The sequence below is a fragment of the Coloeus monedula genome (genome assembly GCF_965178545.1).
Source record: "Coloeus monedula genome assembly, chromosome: 5".
Taxonomy (NCBI): domain Eukaryota; kingdom Metazoa; phylum Chordata; class Aves; order Passeriformes; family Corvidae; genus Coloeus; species Coloeus monedula.
Genome location: NC_138785.1, coordinates 29919382 through 29932836, shown reverse-complemented (window position 1 = coordinate 29932836; position 13455 = coordinate 29919382). Strand labels below are relative to the sequence as shown.

Genomic DNA, 13455 nt, shown 5'->3' with positions numbered 1-13455 from the left:
GACATCTGTTCTATCTTCTCTGCTCAAAACAAAAACAAATAGAGGAAATAAAAGAGAAAACAAACCCTCCTCCATCAAGACTCCACTCTCCTCTCCAAAAAAAGACCCTCCACCAACCATTTAGGTAAGAAGGACTGAGGCACAGCCCTTCAGTCACAGCACTGGGATACAGCCATGCAGCTTCAGGATACACAAACTAGGCCTTAAAGACAAGAAAGTTCCAATTGATCCTATCTTACCTTGAAACAAGCTAACAACAGATGAAGGCAGTAAGGCATGACAGCTCTACTGGTACATGGCCAAAGCTTCAAATCAGACCCTGCAACAGAACAGTTCTTTAAGGGTCTCACGACAGGTAAGTTGAAAGAAATTGAAATGGAGCAAAACAAATCCAAAATTGTCACATCTCAGGTAGGGAGGAAAGCTTTGAATGTAAATTATGAATGACCCAAAACGGGAAGTTAAACATTAAAATTTTTTTCTTCATTTCTCTTTTCCTGTGATAGGACTTTGCCACCAATATACTTTAATAGGTACCAGCAAGAAAACCACAATACAAAACCAAGAGGGAATAAAAAACTTCCTCCCTTTTCTTAATACAAAATGAGAATAATTGCATACTCAACCAGAACACAAGAACTAAAATTCAGCTGACACTGAGTTTAAGGTAATAGCAACGCCATACCTTTCCTGAATTTAGACTTGACTTTAGGTTGCTCCTCTTGTACTTTACCTCCTTCTTGTATTGGAAGTAAAATACAGCACATGAGGTCAAGCACTTTTTCGCATGTTTGCTATAAAAAGAAGGGACATGATAATGCTATATTTAAATTAAAGTTCTTAAAAATTCAGGTATGTTAATAATGATTAAAAATTTCAGACATTACAAAAGAAAAAAAAACAATCACAAAACTCTCTGCTAGAACTTGAGCTGACTTAATACACAGTATAGTCTGGCTAAGCAAAAAGTCTTAGCTGTAACTAAACAATCTCTGAGAGCCTACATACATCATTTTAATTGAGAAAAAATATGTATTGGCATTCTTCATTTCAAGAGGGTAAGATCAATATAACTGCAATCAAAAATTATTTTGTCTTGAAGGATTAAGTTTTCAAAGGAATTCTTAGAATAGTTTTGTAAAATTTCTTCTGTTCATGGTAAAAATAGAAAGGAAAATGGCAATCTGACAGCATGAAGGAAAGTCAATGAATTTTTAATGCTGTTTCCTAGTAAGAGGTCTGTGGGGACATATGATCACATTTCCAGTGAAAAAGTACTGAAGTGGAAGGGACAAAAGCATTTGTCCAGTAGTACTAGCATGACGTTAGACCCTAAGAGACAGAGCCCTTATTGTCAGTGCTGACACTGACTGACCTCAGACCACCACACACTCCTGCAATATGAGAAACACAAAACACGTATTGCAAAAGTAAAGCAAATTCAGCAGTCAGGCCAAACAATATTGTTCTGGTGTCTCTTATACTGTCAGTTAATAACTAACTCTCTTCTAAGATGATCACAGAAGTTTACTTTTTCTTTCCCCTGCCACATGAAGCCTGTACCTAAAAGAATTTCCCCTCAGTTTAAAGAACTCATTCTGTAAAGTTAAGGAATTCAAATTAAGGTTACATTTACAGACAACCCAAACACTTGTAGCCATGAAAAATCATAATGCCCAACTCTTAACTATCAAGCAGACTATACATATATATATAAAGAGTTGCTAACGACAGTCAGTTAATGTGGCAGGAAGTAGAATTCTCCCTTTGAAGCACGGATTTTTCAGTAGACTCTGGCTTATGTTCAATATCCTGCTGAAAGCAGACTAACAGGAAAATTCTAAGGCAAAAGGGAAATGGGAACCACAGGGTCAGCTGATGAAGGCCCAGTGTCCGGAATGCTGTACGTACCCGATATTCTCCGAGGGCAAAGTGGCACGATGCTAACTGGATTAGTGCTCTCTGATTTTCTAAAGATCCTTGTCCTGTAATTTGCTGGGGAGAATGAGAGCCCTGAAGAGCTGCCAAATGATGTAGGCTGCTAATTGCTTTTTTGTACTGCCCCTTTGAAAAAGAATATAAAAAAACACTGTTAGGGTCTTTTCTATACAATAGGTAGAGAGATAGAAAAAAAATTCTCTTACAGGAACCTTTCAAAACAGAGTGTGTCCAAGTAACAAGCCTTCAAAACTTTAATCTAGACTAATACTCTCCAGTGATGGGTTGTGTAAAAGACTGTGGAATAATCACTTGCAAGGCAGTCAGATGACAAACAGATGACAAAATTCTGCTTTAAAAAGTCGGTTTACAAAATCATATTTGTAACTGAATCAAATAATTATATTCTTGAGTTAATCGTTATTTTATCTAGACTAATAAAGTTTGAAATATCTCTTGTTCAGGCACAAGTAGAGGCAAAAATAAAAGACCCCCAAAGGAAAAATAAGGAACAAGCTTTCTTCTGTAGATGGTATTGAAGTGAGCACAGTCAGCCTAATTTTTGTGGAGAAGAACAGGTGTTAATTGAGACATGTTAAAACCTTTTACTGTTTGAAAATTCTTTTCTCTGATTGTGTTCCAATATAATGCACTGACAGACTAATAAAATGCACTTATCTTCCATAACACAATGTATATATCCACTGGTCAAAATGCCAACATAGATGTCTTTTCCATATGCCAAAACTAGCTGGACTCAAACAACAGCTATTGGGACAGGAATATCCAAACAGGGTACCTAGCTTGTGGTGCAAATGGTGTAGTTCCATCCCCAAAGGAGTCATACTTAAAGGCATAAAATCAGTAGACACTATAAGCAGTCAAACTGGCTAATCAGAATTACTATTTACTAGAAGGAAGTAAATTGCTGTTTACTAGAAGAAAGAGCAACACAATGGTGGTGTTTTTCCTAGTTTATACTGTATTTTTTTTACCTGGTAGATGATCATGTCTGTAAGAAAGATTCTTAACCAAAGCCAGGTCTCTGTCTTCCATGACAAACAAATTCTGGTGAACTCTGTGTTAAGCGGTTACAGAAGAAAAAGTAAAAGAGAATATGAAACATTTCACAGCTTTGGGTTAAAAATCAGTAATATATACAAAAAAGCTGAATTTAAAAATGGAAAAAATGGCACCAAAACAGTAAGAGTATGAAGTCCTTCACATATAGAATACTCTCTTCCTATACACTCATTTTTTGATTACACTTCTCTTCAGTGTCCAACAAACCTAAAAGCAGCTAGGTGGTACTGTTTGCCAGCTTTTAGAAGAGGAATTTTTTTCAAGATTATCACACCAGATATCAGAAAGGGAGACACAGAAAAACACATGTTCTTAATCATGAACTAAAGCAGCCATTAGCAGTACATCCTCACTGAGCACTTTCAGCCCTACTGCTGGCCAACTGCTCCGAGAGAAGTGGGGGTGAATAAGCAAAGATGCATCAAGAATAAAATGCAATACAGGAACAAAATATTCAGAAACACAACAACTGATAAAGCTTCTTACTGGAACTTATATCAAAAATACTCAGGATCCAAAGCAATTTCGATTTTAAGGATTCATAATGGCACAAATTCCATTTTAACAATAAAGAAATTATTTCTATGCAGAGTAATGAAATCTAAATGCAATTCTAAATGCAGTTACCTTACCTTTGTCAAGTGATTCCAGAGAATACAGCAGCTCCCAGCTCTCTCTTGCCAGTTTGAAACTCTCTAATACTTCAATGGAGTTTGCAAGATCAGCCTTGTTTACTGTAATGTGGCGACTTCTTGCCTTCCCAGAAGGATCCTCATCATCTGAGCTCTGCTTAGAAGTCAGTATAGAACAAAAAGATTAACTTCTTAATTTACACTTATTTCAAAGGACCCTAAAGCCACAGAAGTTCCACTGAACACAAGACAATTACATATGGAAGTGCCAAGGTCCTAGTTTAAATGCCTGCAAGTGATTTTTCACTTAGCTTGTTTTAAGATTAGTCCAATCTGGTTTGCTACCAAGAACTCAGTGGCACAGTGTGATGAGCAGTATCCCAACCAAATTTATTCTGTTAAACGTGGAGTACCACCACTGAGCTTCAGCCAGATTACCTGATTACTTCACCTATTACATGCACACTTTACATTTTAGCACTCAGTTTAAGTCTACAGTGGCACAAGGCAAAAGCAATCCTTGTATGTGTGCTTCTACCAGCAGAGAAGTTCTATAAAACAGTGGTTCTCTACCCTTAAAGCAATAGATATATTGACAGTTCCAAGCATGAAAAGTCAATTACTTTGGAAGTTTACATGTAGAACATCTGACTGCTGTAGCTACCTTTTTAAGAGCCTCTGCTGAACTCCTTCAAGTTAACGCATTCACAGCAGTACTTATGTGTCTACATCAATTGCTGTAAAAATTGTTTTATTCTTGCTGGCTTTAGAAAAACATTGTTTGAAAACTGTGGTCATAGACAGCTAGTTCAGGGTAGCTCTAAAAATATGTCTTTTACATCTATGTCAAAACCACTGTTGTCTAAATTCCAGTAGCAATGCCATTCTTGTTATGAGTTAAAAAGCCTAGAAAAGTTACCATTGTTTTTTCTCTTCCTTCAGCAAGTTTCCTCTTTTTGTGGATATGTTTGTTACGATCAATATCTGTATCACCATAGATGTTGGGTACATCCTCAAGAAGAACCAGTGGAGTTTGGTTTGGAGCATTTGGACCTGGATTTAAAGATAAATTAATTCACAATTGCTCTAAACTGATCTGAAAGGTCTTATGCCTACAGCATGCTGGGTTTTTTTTCATTCACAAGTAATGACTATAATGCTAGAGAAAACAATCTGAAATTAAGTCACTTAAATTGCTTAAACTGTGCTGGTAAAGCTATGGTTTCCTCAAAGCAGACATACAATAAAAGTTAGAGTGCATTTATCAGACATCACCAGAGTTTGATTGAGAGCTTCAGAATATTTTTGAATCCCTTTCTTCTGGAGCAGTCACAAGACATACTCAAGCAGCAGGTGCTCTGTGATCAAGCATTATGTGCTTTTATATAAGTACAATTATTCAACAGATGAACAGCACAAATGGCTCTGAAGTTCACAGCCACAAATACGGCAAAGCACAGCAATATTCTCAAAATGTTTCTCACGAGAAACCAAAGCAATATGCTGACAGGCACTGACCCCACAAAGAAGTATGTGTATTTTATTACAAGATTTCCTTAGCAGGATCACTCAGTGTCAGCTTTGCCCCCACTGACTTCAGTAAACAGAATTAAACCCTTTAGTTGACAGCCAGAGCTCATCTTCACTCCCCAAAGGTAGAAAAGCCTCATTTTGAAACCCAGAAAACAATTTCTACTTCCACGGTGTCACAGAACATCCAGTGGGATCTGGTACCTGTCATTTCAGACCCCAGTGCTTAAGTCTCATTAGACATAAAATAGGAACAATACTTCTTCATCTCAAACAACACTGATACGTGATTGCTACTGAAACAGCCTTCCTTCCAAAAATACTTCCTCCTTTTGCACAATCAAGTTGCATATAGATGTGCAAAGCTCAAAGAGAAATATAAAGGAAAGAGGAATTCTTTAATCTGTTTTCTGTTTCTGAAATCTCTGCCAGGTAAGCCAGTAGTGCGAACAAGTATTTTCAGTTTGTGCATTTCTTCTATTTGCTGAAAGATATGAAGCTAAGGCCTCATTCGTAACTGCAAAGAACTAATTTGAGAGTGTAGTAGAAGGACAATTCATTTCATCTCTTGACATAAAATAACTTCTATTAAGCTTTTCCCCTCTACTGAAAAGTGATGCGTAAGGAGTCCACTACAATAGAAGCTCCTTTTAGGAGAAACAGCCAATCTGCTCTGCTTAACAAATATAGGTCAATAAATACCACCACTGAAATGTCACCTATGCACAGGCTACAACACATTGGAATCACCTCTCCTGTACCATCATGTATTCCACTGTGCTGGAATCTAACCTGTGTGAACTGAAAATAGAGCCAAGACATAATGCAGAAGATTCATATCTGTTTCTCATGGATGCGAAGTACCACAACAGGGATGCTGGAAGAGTTTCACCACTAGAATCTCAAGAGCTGCCTAGTTCTAACACCTGAGAAGAAAAAAAATGGATTTTTCTTTTACTCATACTGATTTAAATTAATGACAGCTAAGTGCTTTGCTTTCCAAACAAGTGTTCCCTTCCCAGCATCAGAAGTGCACTGTAGTCTTTACTCCAAAACCTCCGGTCCTGAAACAAAAGAAAATCCACTCTCACTCTTGACTGGGGCTGCAGACCTTCTCTTGCAGTACTGAAAGTTACACAGCAATACAAAAAGCAGCAATGTGTTTTTCTGTCTGAGCTCTAGAACCTAAGCTTACATAGTTTTTAATTGTTTTCTAGCACAGAGTGTTATAAATAAACGCCCAAAAGCATCAGCCCAAATAGCAACTCCTGCCAAGCCTGCAGGCAGCCTCAAAGTCATGAGAGGTGTGAACTGCCTCATTCATTTCTCAAGTCTCCAGCAAAGCAGATACAAATTATGTTAAGAAAAATGCATTGAAAAGTTCTCCCTAAAGAGGTTCCTTGCAAATCCACGCACATGAGAAGAGAGTCACAGATCTGATCCTCATGGATTAAGGAGGAGACAGCTCTATGACTATGCTTCTAAAACGTGTAGGATTCTACATTTCTACAGTAAGCCCTCCAAGGAGACGGAGGAAAAATTCTAATGATAGAAAAGATATGAAAGGCACTGAATACCACTAGACTTCAATGATAAAGCAGAAATGAATAAAAGGTGTCTTGGAAATACTTTCCTGGTATCAGAAAATGACAGAAGGTACCATAAAAGCTGCAGCAAAGGAACTGCACTCTGTGACCTCAGTATACATTCTTTTTCTGGTGGTTCACTCAGAAAACGTGAGCTTTGAAATACTCAACTGTACAATTTAGAAAGCAACATTTTCACTAGTTCTTTACTTCCTTTCTTCTTTAACTTGGAATCGAGCAGCTAAAACTACATGCACACCTGAAGTATCCCCTGCCCCACCATAACTCTTCCTTCCTCTGGACAGAACAAAAAACTCAACTCATTAGTTAATTACTTCCTGTATTTGTTAAAGTGACTCTATGTTCTTTGCATACAAGTTGCCATGTCTTTTGTCCTCTGAGCTTAGCTGTCTACTGACATTGTTCAGCTGATCACCCAACATTCTGTGCAGTTAAAACCCATCATTTGTATTGACTACTTCCTTACTCAAATGATCATTTGCTCCAAGCAGAAAAATGTGTTGAAACTTATGATCACAACACAAAATTATAATTTTAACATGAATCAATAACTGTAGTGTTAATAAGCACTAATTACCAATGGTGACAATTGTCATTGTTGCAAGGAATTTCGTATCACATTATTAAGCATTGAAAATTCCTCTTTGTGATGCTGTTTATATCAGTAAGTTCTAAACAAAATGGAGCTTTAAAAAAACTTTCCTCAGCTTCTGGGCCACTCCTGAAAAGCCCAGTCAATCCCAAAAGAAGCAATCCAAGGTGCTCCAAGCAATCTGGTATGTCCCATATGCAGATGTGAGTGGGTAGGAAAATGCATGGGTAACGCACATGTGTTAAACATTCAATTTACAAATTAATTACAAATTAGAAGTAATGTGCAAAACACACCTCAAAGATTATGCTTAAACAATATAAAGAAAGCCAAGTTGGAAGCTTCTGAATTTCAGGGTATCTTTTCCTATTCAGTTTTTATGTGCTTAATTACAAATTTGTCATGTTCCCAGTGCAAAAATATCTTCACTTATTTTCCTTTGACTGAAGGAAAACAGGAAAACGTCAGTTTCGAGGAAATATAATCAGAGGAGAAAATGAAACAAACATGATGCTCATGGAAGAGTAGGAATCAACCCTAGGGATGTTTCTCGTAACATCTGGTCTGTTACTTTTCTCTTTGTTAGACAATCAGCTGGTGCTGGCCAAGGTTGAAACCACAATGCTAAGTTAGATTGATCTTTGGTCTGATCCACTACACAGCTGTTATGAACCACTGTTAGTAAGATTAATGGCTCGAGAGAATTGTAACAAGTTATAATGTTGATTTGTAAGATGACAGTTTCAAATGACTAATGAGAAAAGATCTTTCAGACATTAACAATGAAATCACAAAGAACCGATTACAGGTGTTGAAACATTAGAAACTAACCTTGAAAGAGTGATGGCTGGATGTTGCTGACATACTGAAAAGCATTTTTAAAGAAGACCAACATCGTGGAATACACTACTTGATTCTTATATTTAATGTGGGCTTCACTATCGAAGTTGCTGATGTATCTGCAGAGATCTTTCATTCGATGCAAAATATCACCAAAACTTCTGAGGGGAAGAGAGACAAAAAGAATTCAAGGTGTTGCACGAACTTCACAACTAAAGGAAAGAATGCATAGTGAATATAAAAATCTCAATGTTTCTGCTGAGGATATCCCCCAGCCTCAAGTCAATGAAGGCTGGGAACACATGCTAGTGAAATTTCACAAAACATTTACCATGTTTCTCTTTACTGAGGCACATAGGGAAGCATACCCCACAGCACTATAGTGCTCACGCGTGACTTTCATCACCAAAAATTGATTTTAGAGACTAATTTGAAAGTGCTCTCTAGAGCCACATTTTTGCTTTACATTGTACAGTCTTGAAACAAAAGCTGCTGTGAACTTACACAAAATACTCTTGTGTTAAAATTGTTCTTCAATGAGAATTGTTCTTATTAAGAATTGAAAAGCCAAATTTTCCTTGAGGGGAAATACCCAGAAAAGTACCCCTTTCTTACCTTCTTCCCTTATCCATTTGCCACTCACACCTCATTCCCACCACAGACAGTATTTTAAATAGCCTCTCCCAAGGATCTGTAATCTGGGATGATTTCTCTGTGAGACCATCTATTACATATTTCTGAGAGCTGCGCTTGCTTGGAGACATAATATCAGAGGAATCTTGTGAACCTAGGAAAACCAGCACATTTCTCTCCTCATAAAGAAATCAAACAAACCGATTAATTTTCAAGAAGACAAGTAAAAATTACATTGGAGCTTTCAGGGCAACTGTTCTTTACACAGAAGGCTAACAGGGCACAGCAGGCATTTCTGTCTCTTTGTACAAGAGAGCTGATAGGCTGGATAAGGACATCTTGGACATTTTGTCCCACCTCTCAGTACATATATTGAAGCATCACAAGCATCAGGACCAAGTTGTTGAAGCACCACGAGGTATTTTGGAATCAAAGAACTGAGAAACATTAAACACTACTATTAATCCTTGTCTACAGGATACATTACATAAAAATAATGCATTTTTTATTTATGGACATCACTTCAGTGATACTAAAATACATTCTAAGAAAGTTCTAACTTTGTAAAAATATTCTTACCTTGATACTGACTTTCTGTCTGCGTAGATCTAGTTACGTAGTTAATATAAAATTCTGCTGCTTTATTCAGGTATTTATATAACAAGCTGGCAGGAAGTCGTACATCAGGGTTGTTAATTATCAGAGGAAGAACATCACAAACTAAAATAGAAAACAAACCAAAAAATCCTTTAGGTTTGTAGAGTGTTTTGTTCTGTTTGTCCTAGGTAAGGTTTCTCAATCAGCAGTGGAAGCCTTCATCTCTGGCTGACCATACACCACAAAGAACCTCACATGAATGGCTCTAATACCAATTTGTACCATATGCTCAGCCTGGACTAACATGGCCTGAGCCCCTTCTGACTAAAGCAGTTTTCTAATCATAGTGTCATGAAAGAAGTTCACTGACCTCAGAACCTCACCAAACTAAAAAGTTGCACAGTAAAACAAGAACATTAATATTTTCTTACCAAATAATTTTCTAAAACAATTCACTGGAGATTCTTGGTCTTCAATACTTTCAGCATCTAATAATGTTTCTCCAAGGCCTACCTGTGTGAGCAGAGGTGAAAATCAAACACTGGACCAGCGGTTTTAGAAACTTTTTGAACTGCAATTCAATGAGGTTGAACAGTAATTCAGGGGATGGATGAGTAGCAATTCACTCTATGGCAACAGCATGTGCAAGTCTCCAAATTTTGAAACTATCCATACAAAATAGCAGGTGAAAAGCAATGCCAGAAGATAGCAAAACAAGACCAAGAAAAAACTGTGCAGGAAACTGTATCAGTAAAGACATGCACAAACAGGTGAAAGTGATATATGACTGATATTCTTTCATTTACAAGACAAAGGATTGTTTTATTTGCTTCCATTTGTTTTCTGCCTAAGTCCTTCCTGGTGGTAAGTTCAAGATACAGCAGTCTGAACTATTAGCCACAATTAAACATGAATAAAAAGACCCACCCTCTCACTAGTCAAAGGAAAGCACATTTCAGCAAAATCTCAAAAAACTGGGTGCCAATATCCTGAATAGTTACTATGAGCTTCTCTTCTCTTACCCCATGTTGCACCACAGTCTCTGGGAAACGCCGCAGAAGTAGAAGGAGCATTTCTGCCCTTTCTAATGTGTTAAAGCACTGCTCTGTTGCCTTCAGGAGCATTTCACACTGGACCCGACCAGGAAGGGTCTCAAATAATCCTTAAAAAACAGAAAATATTTGACTTGTTGTGTCTGAATTGTAAAGATGACTACAAAACATAAATGCTGAATGAAAAGGGATTCCCTTATGCTTTTTTCAGAGAAGACCAAATAAATATTTATCTGTGTTTATCTGGGTGAAAGGAACTTGCATGGACAAGTAAGACTGCTAGTAAGTGGAATACTCAAAATCCTAATATTTAAGTGTTTGACATTTCAGGATGCTTTTTCAAAACTGTTCATTTATTTTTTTACTTACCTTCTACAATTAATACTTTCATTATTAAAATGTAGGGGTTTTTTCAGTTTAAACATCCAGTGAGACAGTAAAAAGAAACTCACATATTCTCCCTGTATGTTTTATGTATTCACTTTGAAAAATAAACACACCCCATGAAAAATCAAATGCTTTCTTAACTGGAATATCCTTAGAGCTTCTGAAGCATGTGTTCAAACAGCAGATTATAGTATGTCAGGTGTAAATCCTGCATGTAAAACTACCTGTGGTTGCCAGCAGTGAATGACAAGTCCTTCTGGACACCATTCATTTTTATATCCCTCCCTACATAAATAAGAATTCACCCCATTTCAACAATCATTCACTGTTCTCTGCAATATGTGGGACGATGATTTTTAAGCCCCATTCCACCTATTCCCTATTCAATTGCTCTTCTATGTGCTTCCTGTTCTGGCAGAGTAAATCCACCCATATCAGAGACAAAGCAATGGGAATCAGCTTGTCATGTCCCTTTGTTTTTCCTAATTCTAACACACCAGATAAAGTCTCTAAGGCTGAATTGAGGAAAAAAACCAAACCCTGCAGTCCACAGGCAAAGTTAGAAAAACTGACATTTACTTGCCAACTAGATAAATAATCAGAGGGCTTATCTTTAGGTTCCTTCAGGATAGAATCCCTACCTCTTAAAAACTGTGTCTGCTTGTCCTGGGAGTCATTCCTTAATGCAGATGTAATAACGCTGATCTCCCTCCATACAGCAGGTTGGTCTGGAAAATTCACAAACCTGTAATAAAGTTTGAGGCAAGGAATGTACAGTGATCTCAAAATCTGTCTCAAAGACAAAACCTTCCCATAAAAGTATGTGTTTGGGAAAAACAGAAAATAAAACCTTCCTTTTAATTAATTAGACCTTTTGTGCTTAATTTATCCACATGGATTTTCGAAAACACTCAGTTTATATTTTTGGAAATCCCAACATTTCTTTGTCCAGAGAAGGGCAGTGCAGCTAGTGAAGGGTCTGGAGCACAAGTCCTATGAGGAGTGGCTGAGGGAGCTGGGGGTGTTCAGCCTGGAGAAAAGGAGGCTCAGGGATGACCTTATCACTCCCTACAGCTCCCTGAAAGTAGGGTGTAGGCAGGTGGGGGTTGGTCTCTTCTTCCAGGTAACCCGTGACAGGACAAGAGGACGTGGTCTTCAGATGCACCAGGGGAGGTTTAGCTTGCACGTTAGGAGGAAATTCTTCACAGACAGGGTAATCAGACATTGGAATGGGCTGCCCAGGGAGGTGGTGGAGGCACCGTCCCTGGAGGTGCTTAAGGGAAGACGGGATGCGGCACTTGGTGCCATGGTCTGGTTGACACGGTGGTGTTTAGTGGTAGGTTGGACTCAATCATCTCAGAGGTCTTTCCCAAACTGATTCTGTGAAAGGAGCACCTGGGATAAAGGTAGAGCTCCAGCTCTGGTTACTTACATGTCGTAGAGCAGCCTGCCTGCAGATGCTGTCCTTTCAGCATTCCTCTCAATAGTGTACATCTCATACTGCAGGATGCAAGAACAGAATATCAGCTTTCCCAAATACATTTATCAATCACATTAGTCCTTCCACTCTTAAAAACTGCCCTCAATTTGCCACAGCAGTCTGCGTAACAGAAAATTAAAGGACTGCAACATTTACTGGAGAAATTAGAAGGTGCATTTAGACTATCTAATCATACATTAATTTAGGCATAAAATTCTGCATCATAATATACTTAATATTAACATCGTTAACACAATTCCATATGATAATATACTTAACATTATTAATACTAACAACCTTCCATTATCTGAAGGAGGCTGACAGAGAAGTCAGAGAGGGACTCTTCACCAGGAAATGACAGGACAAGTAGAAATGGGTACAAACTGAAAGAAGGGAACTTTAGATTGTATATTATTAAGACATTATCTAGTGTGAGAGCGGTGAGACACTGGAACAGGTTGCCCGGAGAAGCTGTGGATGCCCCATCCCTGGAAGTGTTCAAGGCCAGGTTGGATGGAGCTTGGAGCAACCTGGTCTAGTGGGAGGTGGCCCTGCCCATGGCAGGGGGGTTCGACTGGATGACCTTTAAGGTCCCTTCCAACCCTTAACATTCCATGGTTCTGTGAACACACTGGCTTAACTTTTACACGAACTGAAACCTTGGAATTCGAAGAGTTCTTTGACCACGGTTTGTACCCAGTCAAACGCAATGCAAAGCCCCCAAGCTGCTCCAAAAGCCGTAAGCAGTAGAGGTACTTCAAAGAGCACTAGCAGGGAGTTTCGCTTTGGTTTATAACCGCTACGTCACCGCGGCCCCCAGCGGCCCCGCCCCCCCGCCCCATTGGCCAAGCCGCCTGTCAATCAGACACGCCAGCAGCGAGGCCGCGCGGGGGAGGGGCGCGGGGCACCGGTACCGAGCGTGTGCGACAGCGGCGGCGCTCACTTGTATGTTGAAGTCGGCGGGGTAGAGGCTCCGCGCCGTGATGAGCCAGGCCTTGGCCGCCCACAGGTCCCCCGGCACCAGTTCCCGGGCCCGCTTCACCAGGAACTCACAGTCCCCCTGCGCCGACATCTTGCACCCGGC

General features: G+C 38.9%; 1 protein-coding gene across 5 annotated transcripts in view; it reads right to left on the bottom strand.

Moving 5' to 3' along the window:
- Window positions 1-13455, bottom strand: part of INTS10 (integrator complex subunit 10) — a gene marked incomplete at its 3' end in the record, with an annotated part of 20985 nt that extends 7530 nt beyond the window's left edge. For 2 of the 5 annotated variants that reach the window (XM_082282033.1, XM_082282030.1), the window contains exons 1-14: window positions 13315-13455; window positions 12324-12391; window positions 11533-11636; window positions 10475-10614; window positions 9884-9965; window positions 9435-9575; window positions 8838-9009; window positions 8214-8383; window positions 4573-4706; window positions 3654-3810; window positions 2934-3016; window positions 1912-2064; window positions 686-794; window positions 240-319 (exon numbers count right to left, since the gene is read on the bottom strand). In XM_082282033.1, coding sequence (XP_082138159.1) covers window positions 240-319; window positions 686-794; window positions 1912-2064; window positions 2934-3016; window positions 3654-3810; window positions 4573-4706; window positions 8214-8383; window positions 8838-9009; window positions 9435-9575; window positions 9884-9965; window positions 10475-10614; window positions 11533-11636; window positions 12324-12391; window positions 13315-13443 — 1722 coding nt within the window. In that variant the 5' untranslated portion in view covers window positions 13444-13455. Of the gene's footprint in view, window positions 1-239; window positions 320-685; window positions 795-1911; window positions 2065-2933; window positions 3017-3653; window positions 3811-4572; window positions 4707-8213; window positions 8384-8837; window positions 9010-9434; window positions 9576-9883; window positions 9966-10474; window positions 10615-11532; window positions 11637-12323; window positions 12392-13314 lie in introns of those variants that run through there. The other 3 variants (XM_082282034.1, XM_082282031.1, XM_082282032.1) reach the window with 2 other exon arrangements.